Source organism: Hyperolius riggenbachi, chromosome 9, assembly GCF_040937935.1.
Source record: "Hyperolius riggenbachi isolate aHypRig1 chromosome 9, aHypRig1.pri, whole genome shotgun sequence".
Classification (NCBI taxonomy): Eukaryota; Metazoa; Chordata; class Amphibia; order Anura; family Hyperoliidae; genus Hyperolius; species Hyperolius riggenbachi.
In genome coordinates, this window is record NC_090654.1 from 223861680 (window position 1) to 223875114 (window position 13435).

Here is a 13435-nt window from a genome sequence, read left to right on the forward strand (position 1 = left end):
ATCTGTACAGAGATGCCGACAAGCCTGTCTTCTTCCCTACACACTCTATTGGCAAGGGGACTGATCCACTCTCATCCAGGGAGCTTTTGAAACTAAAGGAATTCCAGGGAATCCCTCATAAAGAGATGGACTATTCCAAAATCTGAACATCTTATATGAATGTGTACACCCATCTTTTCAATTTTACAATTTTTGGCAATAATGGTCATTCATAGTCTTACATCTTCCAGTATGACCAGGCTGAATGTCATTTTTGAATGCTTTTTGTAAGTGCTGTATATACAGTGGGATGCGAAAGTTTGGGTAACCTTGTTAATCGTCATGATTTTCCTGTATAAATCGTTGGTTGTTATGATAAAAAATGTCAGTTAAATATATCATATAGGAGACACACACTGATATTTGAGAAGTGAAATGACATTTATTGGATTTACAGAAAGTGTGCAATAATTGTTTAAAGAGGATCTGTAACGTCAAAAGATCCCCTGCGGGGTACTCACCTCGGGTGGGGGAAGCCTCCGGATCCCAATGAGGCTTCCCACGCCGTCCTCTGTCCCACGGGGGTCTCGCTGCAGCCCTCCGTGAAAGATGACGTCAATATTTACCTTCCCGGCTCCTGCGCAGGCGCTCTGACGGCTGTCGGCTCCGAAGTAGGCGGAAATACCCGATCACCGTCGGGTCTGCTCTACTGCGCAGGAGCAAGTTTCCGACGCCTGCACAGTAGAGCGGACCCAACTGAGATCGGGTATTTCCGTGTAGCTTGGAGCCGAAAGCAGCCACATCGCCCCCGCTGGAGCCAGCAAAGGTAAATATTGAACTGACAGTCGGGTCTGTCGCCGGCTGTTCGGAGGGCTGCAGCGAGACCCCCGTGGGACAGAGGACGGCGTGGGAAGCCTCATTAGGATCCGGAGGCTTCCCCCACCCGATGTGAGTACCCCCCAGGGGATCTTTTTGACGTTACAGAGTCTCTTTAAACAAAATTGGGCAGGTGTATAAATTTGGGCACCACAAAAAGGAAATGAAATCAATATTTAGTAGATCCTCCTTTTGCAGAAATTACAGCCTCTAAACACTTCCTGTAGGTTCCAATGAGAGTCTGGATTCTGGTTGAAGGTATTTTGGACCATTACTCGTTACAAAACATCTCTAGTTCATTCAGGTTTGATGGCTTCCGAGCATAGACAGCTCTCTTTAACTCACACCACACATTTTTCAATTATATTCAGGTCTGGGGACTGAGATGGCCATTCCAGAACATTGTACTTGTTACATGAATGCATTAGTGGATTTTGAGCGGTGTTTGTTGAAAGATCCAGCCTGGCGCAGCTTCAGCTTTGTCACTGATTCCTGGACATTGGTCTCCAGAATCTGCTGATACTGAGTGGAATTCATGCGTCCCTCAACATTGACAAGATTCCCAGTCCCTGCACTGTCCACACAGCCCTACAGCATGATGGAACCACCACCATATTTTACTGTAGGTAGCAGGTGTTTTTCTTGGAATGCTGTGTTGTTATTCCTCCATGCATAACTCCCCTTGTTATGCCCAAATAACTCAATTTTAGTTTCATCAGTCCACAGCACCTTATTCCAAAATGAAGCTGGCTTGTCCAAATGTGCTTTAGCAAACCTCAAGTGGCTCTGTTTGTGCTGTGGGTGGAGAAGAGGCTTCCTCTGCATCACTCTCGCATACAGCATCTCCTTGTGTAAAGTGCACCGAATGGTTGAACAATGCACAGTGACTCCATCAGCAAGATGATGTTGTAGGTCTTTGGTACTGGTCTGTGGGTTGACTCTGACTGTTCTCATCATTTGTTGCTTCTGTCTATCCGAGATTTTTCTTGGTGTAACATTTCGAGCCTTAACTTGAACTGAGCCTGTGGTCTTCCATTTCCTCAATATGTTCCTAACTGTGGAAACAGACAGCTGAAATCTCTGACAGGGCTGTGGAGTCGGAGTTGGGGCAATTTTGGTTGCCTGGAGTCGGGGAAAAAATGCTCTGACTCCTAATGAATTTAAACTGTAATTAAAACAGAAAATATGATAACATTCTATTTACCAGATAATAGTTATAAATTATACATACAGTAATAGCTGTGCTTAGTCCACAAAAATGAAATAAACCAATTAAAATTAGTTACTTGTGCTGCTTCAATAAAGCAGTCCCATATTTTTTAAGTCAGATATACACATCTGATTGTGACTGTATATATGATGTGTACACAGGAATCTCTTATATCCACTAAATAACATCTATGCTGTAAGAATAAAGCCTGATGTGTAGCCGTGTCACTAATAGAGATGGTCAATGAGATGGAAATAATTCTGCGTTGATTCTGATTTATGCAAATATATGCACTTTCTTTGCTCATGTAATCAAATAATTTGATATGTTGTTAAAATTTGGTTTGGAGAATACGAATTAAAGGGTACCTGAGACGGATGAAAAGAAAAGTGTTATATATACCTGGGGCTTCTTCCAACCCCCTTCAGGCCAATTAGTCCCTCGCTGTCCACCTCTTCCACCTGGATCTTCTACTGAGTCCCGGTAATTCAGCCAGTCAGCGCAGTTCGGCCACGTGCCGCTCCTACAGCCAGGAGCATTCTGCACCTGCGCAATAGTGCTGCGCAGGTGTAGTACGCTCCTGGCAGCGGAGTGTGTGCATGCAAACTAAGCAAGACTGGCTCAAGTACCTGGATTCATAGCAGAAGATTCAGGTGGAGGAGGACAGCGAGGGACTGATTAGCCTGAAGGGGGCTGGAGGAAGCCCCAGGTATGTATAAAACTTTAATATCATCTGTTTTAGGTTTACTTTGTTACACAATAGTACTATACTCTACATATGCACTCTCCACAGAGCTGCATGGAATCCACTGAGAATGTTGTGCACATTGAACACAGAGGTGTTGTCTATCACCCATAAACCTGGTTCAGATTGTGCATGAAGAATCCGTAATGGAGGAAGAATCTCCTTATTCCCTAGCAAAATACCTGCACATCACTCTTACATGTACCCACAGTTACATTGCCTAGGGCCTGATAGATGTTCTTTGTTCTGGTCTGTACCTTTTACAAGTACTCTTACCAAGGACTAGTTTTAGTCTATGACTAAAGGGAATAAATATGGCCGTCTCCATATCCTTCTCACTTCATTTGTCTTTTAAAATTCCTAAGCGTTGGCAGTTAAGATACGAATTTCATGTTACATACTTTCAATCAACAAGATTGTAATATGCAAATTAGAGGAGTCGGTGGAATCCTAAACTGAGGAGTCGGAGTCTGAGTTGGTGGATTTTTGTACCGACTCCACAGCCCTGATCTCTGAGACAGCCTTCTGTATCCTTCCCCCTAAACCATGATGGTGAACAGTCTTTGTCTTCAGGTTATTTGAGAGGTTTTTTTGAGACCCCCATCCCATGTTGCTACTCCTTCAAAGAAAATTAAGAGGGAAACTTACAATTGACCCCCTTAAATATTCTTTCTCATAATTGGATTCACCTGTGTATGTAGGTCAGGGGTCACTGAGCTTACCAAGCCAATTTGAGTTCCAATAATTGGTTCTAAAGGTTTTGGAATCAATAAAATGACAACTGTGCCCAAATGTATGCACCTGCCTAATTTTGTTTAAACAATTGTTGCACACTTTCTGTAAATCCAATAAACTTCATTTCACTTCTCAAATATCACTGTGTGTGTCTCCTATATGATATATTTAACTGGCATTTTTTATAACAACCAATGATTTATACAGGAAAATCATGACTATTATCAACATTGCCCAAACTCTCGCATCCCACTGTACAATCCCTTTCTAAAGTCTGTTACACACTTTCAATTATGATTGGCCAATCGCTGACCGATTTTACCACCTCTATGTAGTATTTTAATTAAAGAGACCTCTGGTACCCACTTCTAATGTTGATCGGCCAATTTTATTACCTCCATGTTGTACGAGGACCAACAGATTTTGAACATGTAGTAAAGCTCTCCTACTGCACGGGAGTGGTAAAATTGGCCAATCAAAATAAGATGTACATTTTTTTTTTCCTAGGATAAAATGCACAAAAAATGACTTTTTTTTTTTTTTTTCACTATGTTCCTGTCGCTTACAGTAAGCAGTAAAAATCTGACAATTTCAGACTAGCCCATCTCCTCATGGGGTATTCTCAGTTTTTCCATTAGTCTTTACAAAAGAACTCCCCGGGAAGGATCTTTACAAAGATACTGTCTGGCCTTCCTATTTGCTTGCACACTATTTTGATAGTTGGACTGAGCAACTGCCATTCAGTAAGTGCTTTTGAAAATTTAAGAAATCCTTCATGAGAAGATAGACTAGTCCAAAACCTGTCAGATTTTTAGAAGCTTTGTAGGAGACCACAACAAAGGAAAAATGAATTTATAGTGCATTCTCTTCTTGAAAAAAACGAGTTTTATACATATGCATAGTTGCATACCCATGCATTTTAAATTTCACAATTTTTCACGATTATGGTCCTTTAAGAAAAATTGTGCCCTGTGTCTTGAAAGCACCTACCTCATCCCTGAGCCTTTATTGAGGTTAGTACAGTAGGTTTACATATAATTGTGTTCAGTTTTGCACTTTTTATATGCATTTCAAAGAACATAATACACATACACACATACGTATTTGACTGCTGCGATTAGCAAATTTAAAGAAGGAACATGTAGTATTTTCTCTTCTCCACCTTAAAGGGAACCTTAACTGAAAGGGATATGGGTGTAGCCTTTTAAACAATACCAGTTGCCTGGCAGTCCTGCTGGTCTTTTTCGCATCATTGGTGTCTGAATCAGACACCTGAAACAAACATGCAGCTAATCCAGTCTGACTTCAGTCAGAGCACCTGATCTGCATGCTTGTTCAGGGGCTGTGGCTAAAAGTATTAGGCCCGGTTCACATTAGCGTTCTGAGCCAAAAGGATCCGGTGAGCGGATCTGGTCTTTGCTTCACCGGATCCGGATGGCTCTGTCCGCAGCCCGGTTCACATAGTGAAAATGGATCTGATCAATGACTGATCGGATCAGTTTTCACTCAGCAAATACATACCCTATTTTCAGTAGTAGCCGGCGGTAGAGGCTTCCTCTTCTTCCGCTGTGGCTACACAGCGCATCATGTGACTTGTTACATGACGCGGAAGAAGACTGAAGCCTCTACCGCCGGCTACTACTGAAAATAAGGTATGTATCAACCCTCCCTCACTCGCCCGCCCGTCTACTGCACTCTCCCGTCACTAGATACGCGTCAGCACATGCTTTGATCTCTCTACCTAGCAGGAAAAATAGAAATTGAAAGCAGAAGTTCTCTGTTGTTCTCACACTGCCCCCTAGTGACAAGTGGCCATAAATACACATTACAGCAGCATTAATTAGAAACAAGAAAATGTAACAAGTAAAGAAATAAAGTACTAAAATTGGCCCGGAGCACTTGCAGGCTTCTGAATTTGGCTGCTAGAGGGTTAATCAACTTTCTTACGATTTGTTGCAATTTTGAATGCAGATTATAATTGGACTAGTCAAATGCTTTTTCAGCTCAGCTATTGATTGGTCCGATCCCAGCCTTTGCACAGATTGCAACCAAATTTGGATTAGTTTAGAACAATTAGCATGTCATTGATTTCTGGGTTTCCTTTTTCTTCCTGCCAGTGCCTGGATGCCAGCCGCCCCTGGCTGTGCTATTGGATTGTGCACAGTCTAATGTTACTGGATGAGCCACTTCCTGTGTCTGTGGCGTCAGGGTAAGTCATCTCAGCTGTGATTGCCATTATGGTTTACCATAACGACAACAAAGATGTCAGAGTAAGGAGCTTCTCTGCCTTTGTAACATTTCAATCACCCTTTTTATTTCAGCGTTTGCCAGTTTCTAGCTCACTGCCAGGATCCCAATGGAGGCTTTGGGGGTGGGCCTGGTCAGCAGCCCCATCTCGCCCCAACCTATGCAGCAGTTAATGCTCTATGCAGCATTGGAACAGAAGAAGCATATAATGTCATTAACAGGTATGTGTAGCAAGAACAATGATCTCATAAACCAATAAGAAAGGTGTCCCAACAGATGAGTAAGGGACAAGGTCCAAACAATAAATGTTACATGTAATGCAAACAAGATGCTAATATTTAGTCCTAGCATATTACCGCACTGCAGACACCATCAAATACCGGATATTACAGCTATCTGTTGAAAAATGTTTAACTGTGCAAGAATAACCAACAATTTGACCCTGATTAATACCAAATCGGCTAGATCAGGGGAATCAGCAATTTCTGCCATTTTCTATGTAGTGAATTATTAGCAGGGTAGAGAAGATGGATAGGCAGTTCTGAAGAGAGATTTTATGGGCCATTTAAAATTCTACAACTGAGCACTGCCTATTGCATTGGCGGTCCTTGCAAAAAATGTGATCTAACGCCTCGTAAAAAGCTTCTTTTGACCCATCCACAGGGTCCATGGAGGGCTGCCTGTGCCTTTCAAGTGCCCCGCCAGTATGAATGGGGCCTTAGGTTTTGAAAGTTGTTACGTGAAGCTGACTGGATGTTTATTGCATGATCAACTGCCCTCTGTTCCATCTCTGCACGAGTCTAGCAGATGACGGAGCTGAAAGTGTCACCCAGCCATAAGTGGGTTACCATCCGATCCATAGATATTTCATTTTGCATAAATGTAAAACAGAAGCTCTCTGCATTGGGTGTACCATTTACACCTTTAGCGTTTACTGGTCTGTATTCCTGAGATTTCAGCTTCCTTGGCTTCTCCTCAGGGCCGGTTTAAGCAACAATGGGGCCCCAGGGCAAAATAAACCTGGGGGGCCCCCCCAACAGATACCCCGGAACAAAAATCTGCATTAGGGGACCTTTTTTGCAGCTGGTATAGTCAGGGTGTGAAGTCCCAATTGGTCAGAGCTCCACATTCTGGCTATCCCAGCCTGCATGGGGGACAAGGGGTTAAAAAGTTTCAGGAGGGGGACCCCACATAATTTAAAAAAAAAAAAATTCCCACACTCTAAACGTAAAAAAAAATTGGGAAAATAGGAAAAGATGCCAGGGATCTTCATACAGCCATATTGCGGCTGTGTAGCGATCATTGGCCAAAGCGCTGCGGCTGCGTATAGACCCCCTGGAAACCCCGTCAGGAAATTTATTGCGCTTTCATTTGATGCATGTAAAATTACACTACCGTTAGGTTTGCTACTAAAAGTGACATTTACCGCATTTAAAACTATACTTTTTTCCTTCTAAACTTTAAAATCAATTTTCTCAAAAACTATAAGGTCTTTTTGAAAAATTGTTTTTTCCTTATTCCTAATGATCTCCTTAACATATCCTGCAAATTTAGGGTTTCTAGCATTTAAGGTGGATTTGCTATTAACCATTAAAGTCGGCAGGTTTTTAAATGTGTTTTTTTTTCCTTTAAAACTTTAAAATCGATTTTCTCAAAAACTATAAGGCCGATTTGAAAAAAAAATGTTTCCTCTTGTAGCCACTGGGGGCCCTAACAAGCTCTGGGGCCCAGGGGCAGCTGCCTCCTTTGCCTTAATGGTAGCGCCGGCCCTGCTTCTCCTTTACATCTAAATTAAAATGTTTCTAATTCACCCCATTTGTGAATTTGCTAACCTTTTCCTTCATTCTGCACCTCTTGGCCAGCAGTACAGGGAGTAGGTGGTGGAGATGCAGCACTGATTATAGCATTTGTGAATTCAGAGCATAGGCAGTGAATAGAGTGTTTTCTTCGCCTTCCTTGTGGTGCGCTCCTCAGTGTTACTCTGTATAAAATCACCACTGTTGTGTTCAGTGAACCATGTATACAGCAGCCAGGGGTGCCACTCCTCCCATTAGGGCTACATGTAGATGGTGTTTAACTATTGCCGTACCAGCAGTCTGTCCCCAGAGGCGGCTGGGAGGGTAAAATGCTGCCTCACGACAAATCGCCACAATAATCTGCCGGTCGCGCCATTCTGTCCCTGCCACAGACTCCTCTCTATGACGGCAGAGCGCTGTGCGCCGGTCAGGAGCCGCTTTCATTAGCTCCTGACCCTGTCCATCAATCTACGCTAATGGGATTGGCTTACAGTGATGACAGGGCTAGGAGCCAATGAAAACGGCTCCTGACCGGCTCACAGAGCTCTGCCGTCATAGAGCTGCCAAATGGCAGGGCAAGTGTATCGTGGTGGGGAGAGAACGTCGGAATGATTGAAATCTAAGTCCTGTCAGATCCACGCTGCCACATGCAGTGTGTAATTTCAAATGTCTGTCCACAAATGGTGAAAAGCCAACCTGAACTGAAAAACAAAAGTCAAAATAAACATACACACATCATACTTGTTTAGTCTGCTCATCAATCTTTCACCTCTCTTGCATCCTGTTTGTCCATTGTGATCGATGGAATTCTCCATCCTCCATTATAAAAATGGCAAACACCCCGTTAACCTGTAATATTGCTCACTTGATCCATAGAGAAACATGGACATCACCTTGCACATCAGTTGTCCTTTCAGTTATAACAGCAACTGAGGTAGTGAAAAAGCACCTTGAGGGTCCTTTTAGGGTCCTGTCAGTTGTAAGTGAAAGGACAACTGATGTGCAGTCCAGTGTTCATGTTTCCCTATGGCCTCTTTCACAATACAGGCTGAAAAACTGAAGCTTTTTCACAGTGCACTGCTATGGAGGAAAAAAGCCTTAAAATGCAGCACATAGCAATTAAACTGTGTTAAGTATAAAAGGGGGACCCTAAGGCTTTCAGCTTTTTGGAGAGACAAGTATGACTAGATCTAGTCAGAACTGGAAGGAATTGTTGGAAGAAAATGGTGAGCTTCTTAGAGGAACTGACGGTGAGGTAAGTATGCAATGTTCATTTGCAGATATATCATGTGTTTGAAATAATTTTACTGGGTTCAGATGCTGTCATGTACATTTTATCTTACACAGATCTACGCAGGGTTCTATGATTTTACAATTTTATCTCTTTTGATTGCCAGGGGAAAACTTCAGAAATTTCTTTTTTCCCTGAAACAACCTGATGGCTCATTCAACATGCATGGCGGTGGAGAAGTAGATGTCAGGTCAGATATTTTTCTTTTACTAGATCAATGTCTTTAAAATATTCATTTGGGTATTTGTAAAAGCTGCTGCCGTTCTATTTACAAAATGAAGCTGCATTTCCCTCACTCCCATCATGTTTGTTTTGGAAATTTGATCAGCCTTAATTCAGGCAAGTGTTTTTTTTTTTTTTGGTGGGGGGGAGGTTTAATACGAATTCATCCTCCCTATCCCCCGACTAGCCTGCAATTAACCAACCATCACACCCCCCCCCCCCCCCCCTCCCCCTCTCCGTTTATTCTCTTCATACTTACAGGACTACCACAGTCTAAGTGGACAGCTATGATCCTTGCGGCCCAGGGGTCACACTTTACTGCTTCTGTCTGTGCAGAAAACACACATGAAAGCAGATGAGTGTTGTACTGTGTTAGCCATCAGTAAAAGCAAGGTGTTTTGAATCAGGATGATACCTTTTATTAGCTAACTTAGAGATGAATAAACAGTAAGCTTTCGGTTTATAACAAGCTTTCGTCAGACTTGGTTCCTGACAAAATGTGACATTTTGTCAGGAGCCAAGTCTGACAAAGGTTTTTTCTAAGTTGAAAGCTTACTGTTTGTTCATCTCTAAGTTAGCCAATAAAAGGTATCATCCTGATTCAAAACTCCTTGCTTTTTCTGCACATAAAAACTGATTTCAACTGAGAACTCATGTTAATCGGAGGGCTAGGTCACACTTATTATGTGCGCAGAAACAAAAAGTACATCTTGCAGGATAATTGTACATGGTTTTTTCTATTAATTACATTAGCTGCTTTGAAAATAAAAAAAACCTTTTTTTTTTCTGCAAACATGCAGAACAAAAGTGTGCAGATAACAGTCAAGTGTGACCACTGTCTGAACTCACTTCAGCTAATGAGCAATAAGGTATTAGGCCCCGTTCAGACTGCAGAACGCAGACCGCAACGCATGCGGACCGCAACGCGTACGAACGCACGCCATCCGCGTTTGTATGCATTGCGTGGCTGATCCCATCACTGAAAAGTGAATGGGACAGCCATACGTTTTTACAAAAAATGCGTGCAGCATGCGTTCCCGGACCACACAGGTCCGGAACGCATGCAGTGTGAACATCAGACATTGCACTCTATGCAATGTCTGATGTCGTGCGTGTCGGCCACCTGCACGCGTTTCCAAAACGCGGCTGGAAACGCGTGCAGTGTGAACGGGGCCTGAGGACACTGGTTTCAATTCTGTTATTCTAAACTGTAATTTCGGTGTGATATGTTATGTACTGTTAAAGACCAACTGAACTCTAGTTCACAATGTGTATTTTAGTAGCAATCAGGATGGTTGGTGAGCACAAACAGTATGCAGTGGCTTGCAAATGTATTCGGCCCCCTTGAAGTTTTCCACATTTTGTCACATTACTGCCACAAACATGCATCAATTTTATAGGAATTCCACGTGAAAGACCAATACAAAGTGGTGTACATGTGAGAAGTGGATCGAAAATCATATATCATTCCAAATTTTTTTTACAAATAAATAACTGTAAAGTGGGGTGTGCGTAATTATTCGGCCCCCTGAGTCTATACTTTGTAGAACCACCTTTTGCTGCAATTACAGCTGCCAGTCTTTTAGAGTATGTCTCTACCAGCTTTGCACATCTAGAGACTGAAATCCTTGCCCATTCTTCTTTGCAAAACAGCTCCAGCTCAGTCAGATTAGATGGACAGCATTTGTGAACAGCAGTTTTCAGATCTTGCCACAGATTCTCGATTGGATTTAGATCTGGACTTTGACTGGGCCATTCTAACACATAGATATGTTTTGTTTTAAACCATTCCATTGTTGCCCTGGCTTTATGTTTAGGGTCACTGTCCTGCTGAAAGGTGAACCTCCGCCCCAGTCTAAAGTCATTTGCAGTCTCCAAGAGGGTTTCTTCCAAGTTTGCACTGTATTTGGCTCCATCCATCTTCCCATCAACTCTGACCAGCTTCCCTGTAACTGTTGAAGAGATGCACCCCCCAAGCATGATGCTGCTACCACCATATTTGACAGTGGGGATGGTGTGTTCAGAGTGATGTGCAGTGTTAGTTTTCTGCCACACATAGCGTTTTGCATTTTGGCCAAAAAGTTCCATTTTGGTCTCATCTGACCAGAGCACCTTCTTCCACATGGTTGCTGTGTCCCCCACATGGCTTGTGGCAAACTGCAAACGGGACTTCTTATGCTTTCTGTTAACCTGCTGAGCGGTCTGGACAAGCTCAGCTCGTCCAACACCGCCAGAGGCTGCCGCTCAGGCCCTGCTGGGCCGATTTTTGTCAAATAAAAAGCAGCACACGCAGCCGGCACTTTGCCAGCAGCGTGTGCTGCCTGATCGCCGCCGCTCTGCGGCGATTCGCCGCGAGCAGCGGCGAAAGAGGGCCCCCCTAGCCGCCTGAGCCCTGCGCAGCCGGAACAAAAAGTTCCGGCCAGCGCTAAGGGCTGGATCGGAGGCGGCTGACGTCAGGACGTCGGCTGACGTCGATGACGTCACTCCGCTCGTCGCTATGGCGACGATATAAGCAAAACAAGGAAGGCCGCTCATTGCGGCCTTCCTTGTTTATTCTGGGCGCCGGAGGCGATCGGAAGATCGCCTCCGGAGCGCCCTCTAGTGGGCTTTCATGCAGCCAACTTTCAGTTGGCTGCATGAAATAGTTTTTTTTTTTATTTAAAAAAAACCCTCCCGCAGCCACCCTGGCGATTTAATCAGAACGCCAGGGTGGTTAACAATGCCTTTCTTCTTGCCACTCTGCATTTCTGACCAGCGCTCTCCTTGTTCGGCCAGTGAGTTTAGGTGGACGGCCTTGTCTTGGTAGGTGTACAGTTGTGCCATACTCCTTCCATTACTGAATGATCGCTTGAACAGTGCTCCGTGGGATGTTCAAGGCTTTGAAAATCTTTTTGTAGCCTAAGCCTGCTTTAAATTTCTCTAACTTGATCCCTGACCTGTCTTGTGTGTTTTTTGGACTTCGCACTGACATTAGATTACACACAGGTGCACTCTATTTAGTCATTAGCACTCATCAGGCAATGTCTATAGGCAACTGACTGCACTCAGATCAAAGGGGGCCGAATAATTATGCACACACCACTTTGCAGTTATTTATTTGTAAAAAAATGTTTGGAATCATGTATGATTTTCGTTCCACTTCTCATGTGTACACCACTTTGTGTTAGTCTTTCATGTGGAATTCCAATAAAATTGATTCATGTTTGTGGCAGTAATATGACAAAATGTGGAAAACTTCAAGGGGTCCGAATACTTTTGCAACCCACTGTATATACTGTAGAAGCAAGGTGGTAGAGCGAATACCTGTTTCATGGGCTGAATGATGTTGGTAAGCTGCACTAGAGCTTTTTCTCTCTGCATTCAGCTAATGTTCAGGTATATCAGGTGTGTCCAAGTGGCACCAAATGCAGAAATATTGACAAGTTCTCCAGGATCCATGCCTTACAGTAGAAACCATGGGCCTAATAAACGAAGGCCAGGGGAGCACTGTCCACTACACTATTGGATCCATCCGCAATAACGGGATAGCATGTGCGTTGCTGTGGTTACGTGGTGCTTCTCTGACGCTAGTTCCGGTAAAATTGCCTTGTGGTGTTTGCGCACAGCAAATTTTTTCAGGTTCCATGTGTCCTTATGGTAGGCAGCAGCTTGTTAGCAGGATAGTACTAGAAGCCTGATGTGTAAGTGCCACTGGAAAGTACAGCTCCAACAGTGTGTTTTTAAATTTGAAACATTAATTTTCAAAGGTAATACTTATAATTTACAATAATCAACATGGCTCCTTGGCCTTATTCAGTTTTTGAGTTACTTTGTAATTAAAGTGTACCCAAGGCTAACCTTGAGTCAAAATGTCATATACTTTATCCAAGAGTGAAGCTTCTGGATCCTGAGGCTTCCCATGCTGTCCTCTAGTCCACCGCTGCCAAGTGCAGAACCACCAAGAACTTGTCTAATTCTGAGCTTGTGACCACGCTCCTCTTCACGCGTGAGCGCGGCCATACTGCATGAAGAGGAGCGTGGTCGCAATGTGCAGGAGGGTGTAAGGCAGCGGCTGGAGTCCAGAGGATGAAGCTTTCTTCTCTTAAGATAAGTATTTGATTTTTGACCTGAGGGTCACTGAGGAGCCTCTTTAGGTAAACCTGAATGGATGTTTGAAGTGTATACACGAAACTTGCGGCGCTTTCATTTCATAAACCCAATTTCATTATCTCCAAAACATCCTGAGTTTGCACAGGACAGAAGGGAAACATAGAGAGATGCACCCTGTATGTATTTAGAGAGTTTAGCCTGTCTGATTCCCCCTCGTCTGTGTCTAATCACAAGTTGTAATTTGA

The 13435-nt window shown here is 43.4% G+C and overlaps 1 protein-coding gene across 1 annotated transcript in view; it reads left to right on the forward strand.

Annotated features, from left to right (window-relative positions):
- FNTB (farnesyltransferase, CAAX box, subunit beta) overlaps positions 1-13435 on the forward strand; it is a 45411-nt gene that overhangs the window by 20577 nt on the left and 11399 nt on the right. The window contains exons 4-6 of the mRNA XM_068254042.1: positions 5663-5754; positions 5867-6013; positions 8986-9069. Coding sequence (XP_068110143.1) covers positions 5663-5754; positions 5867-6013; positions 8986-9069 — 323 coding nt within the window. The remainder of the gene's footprint in view (positions 1-5662; positions 5755-5866; positions 6014-8985; positions 9070-13435) is intronic.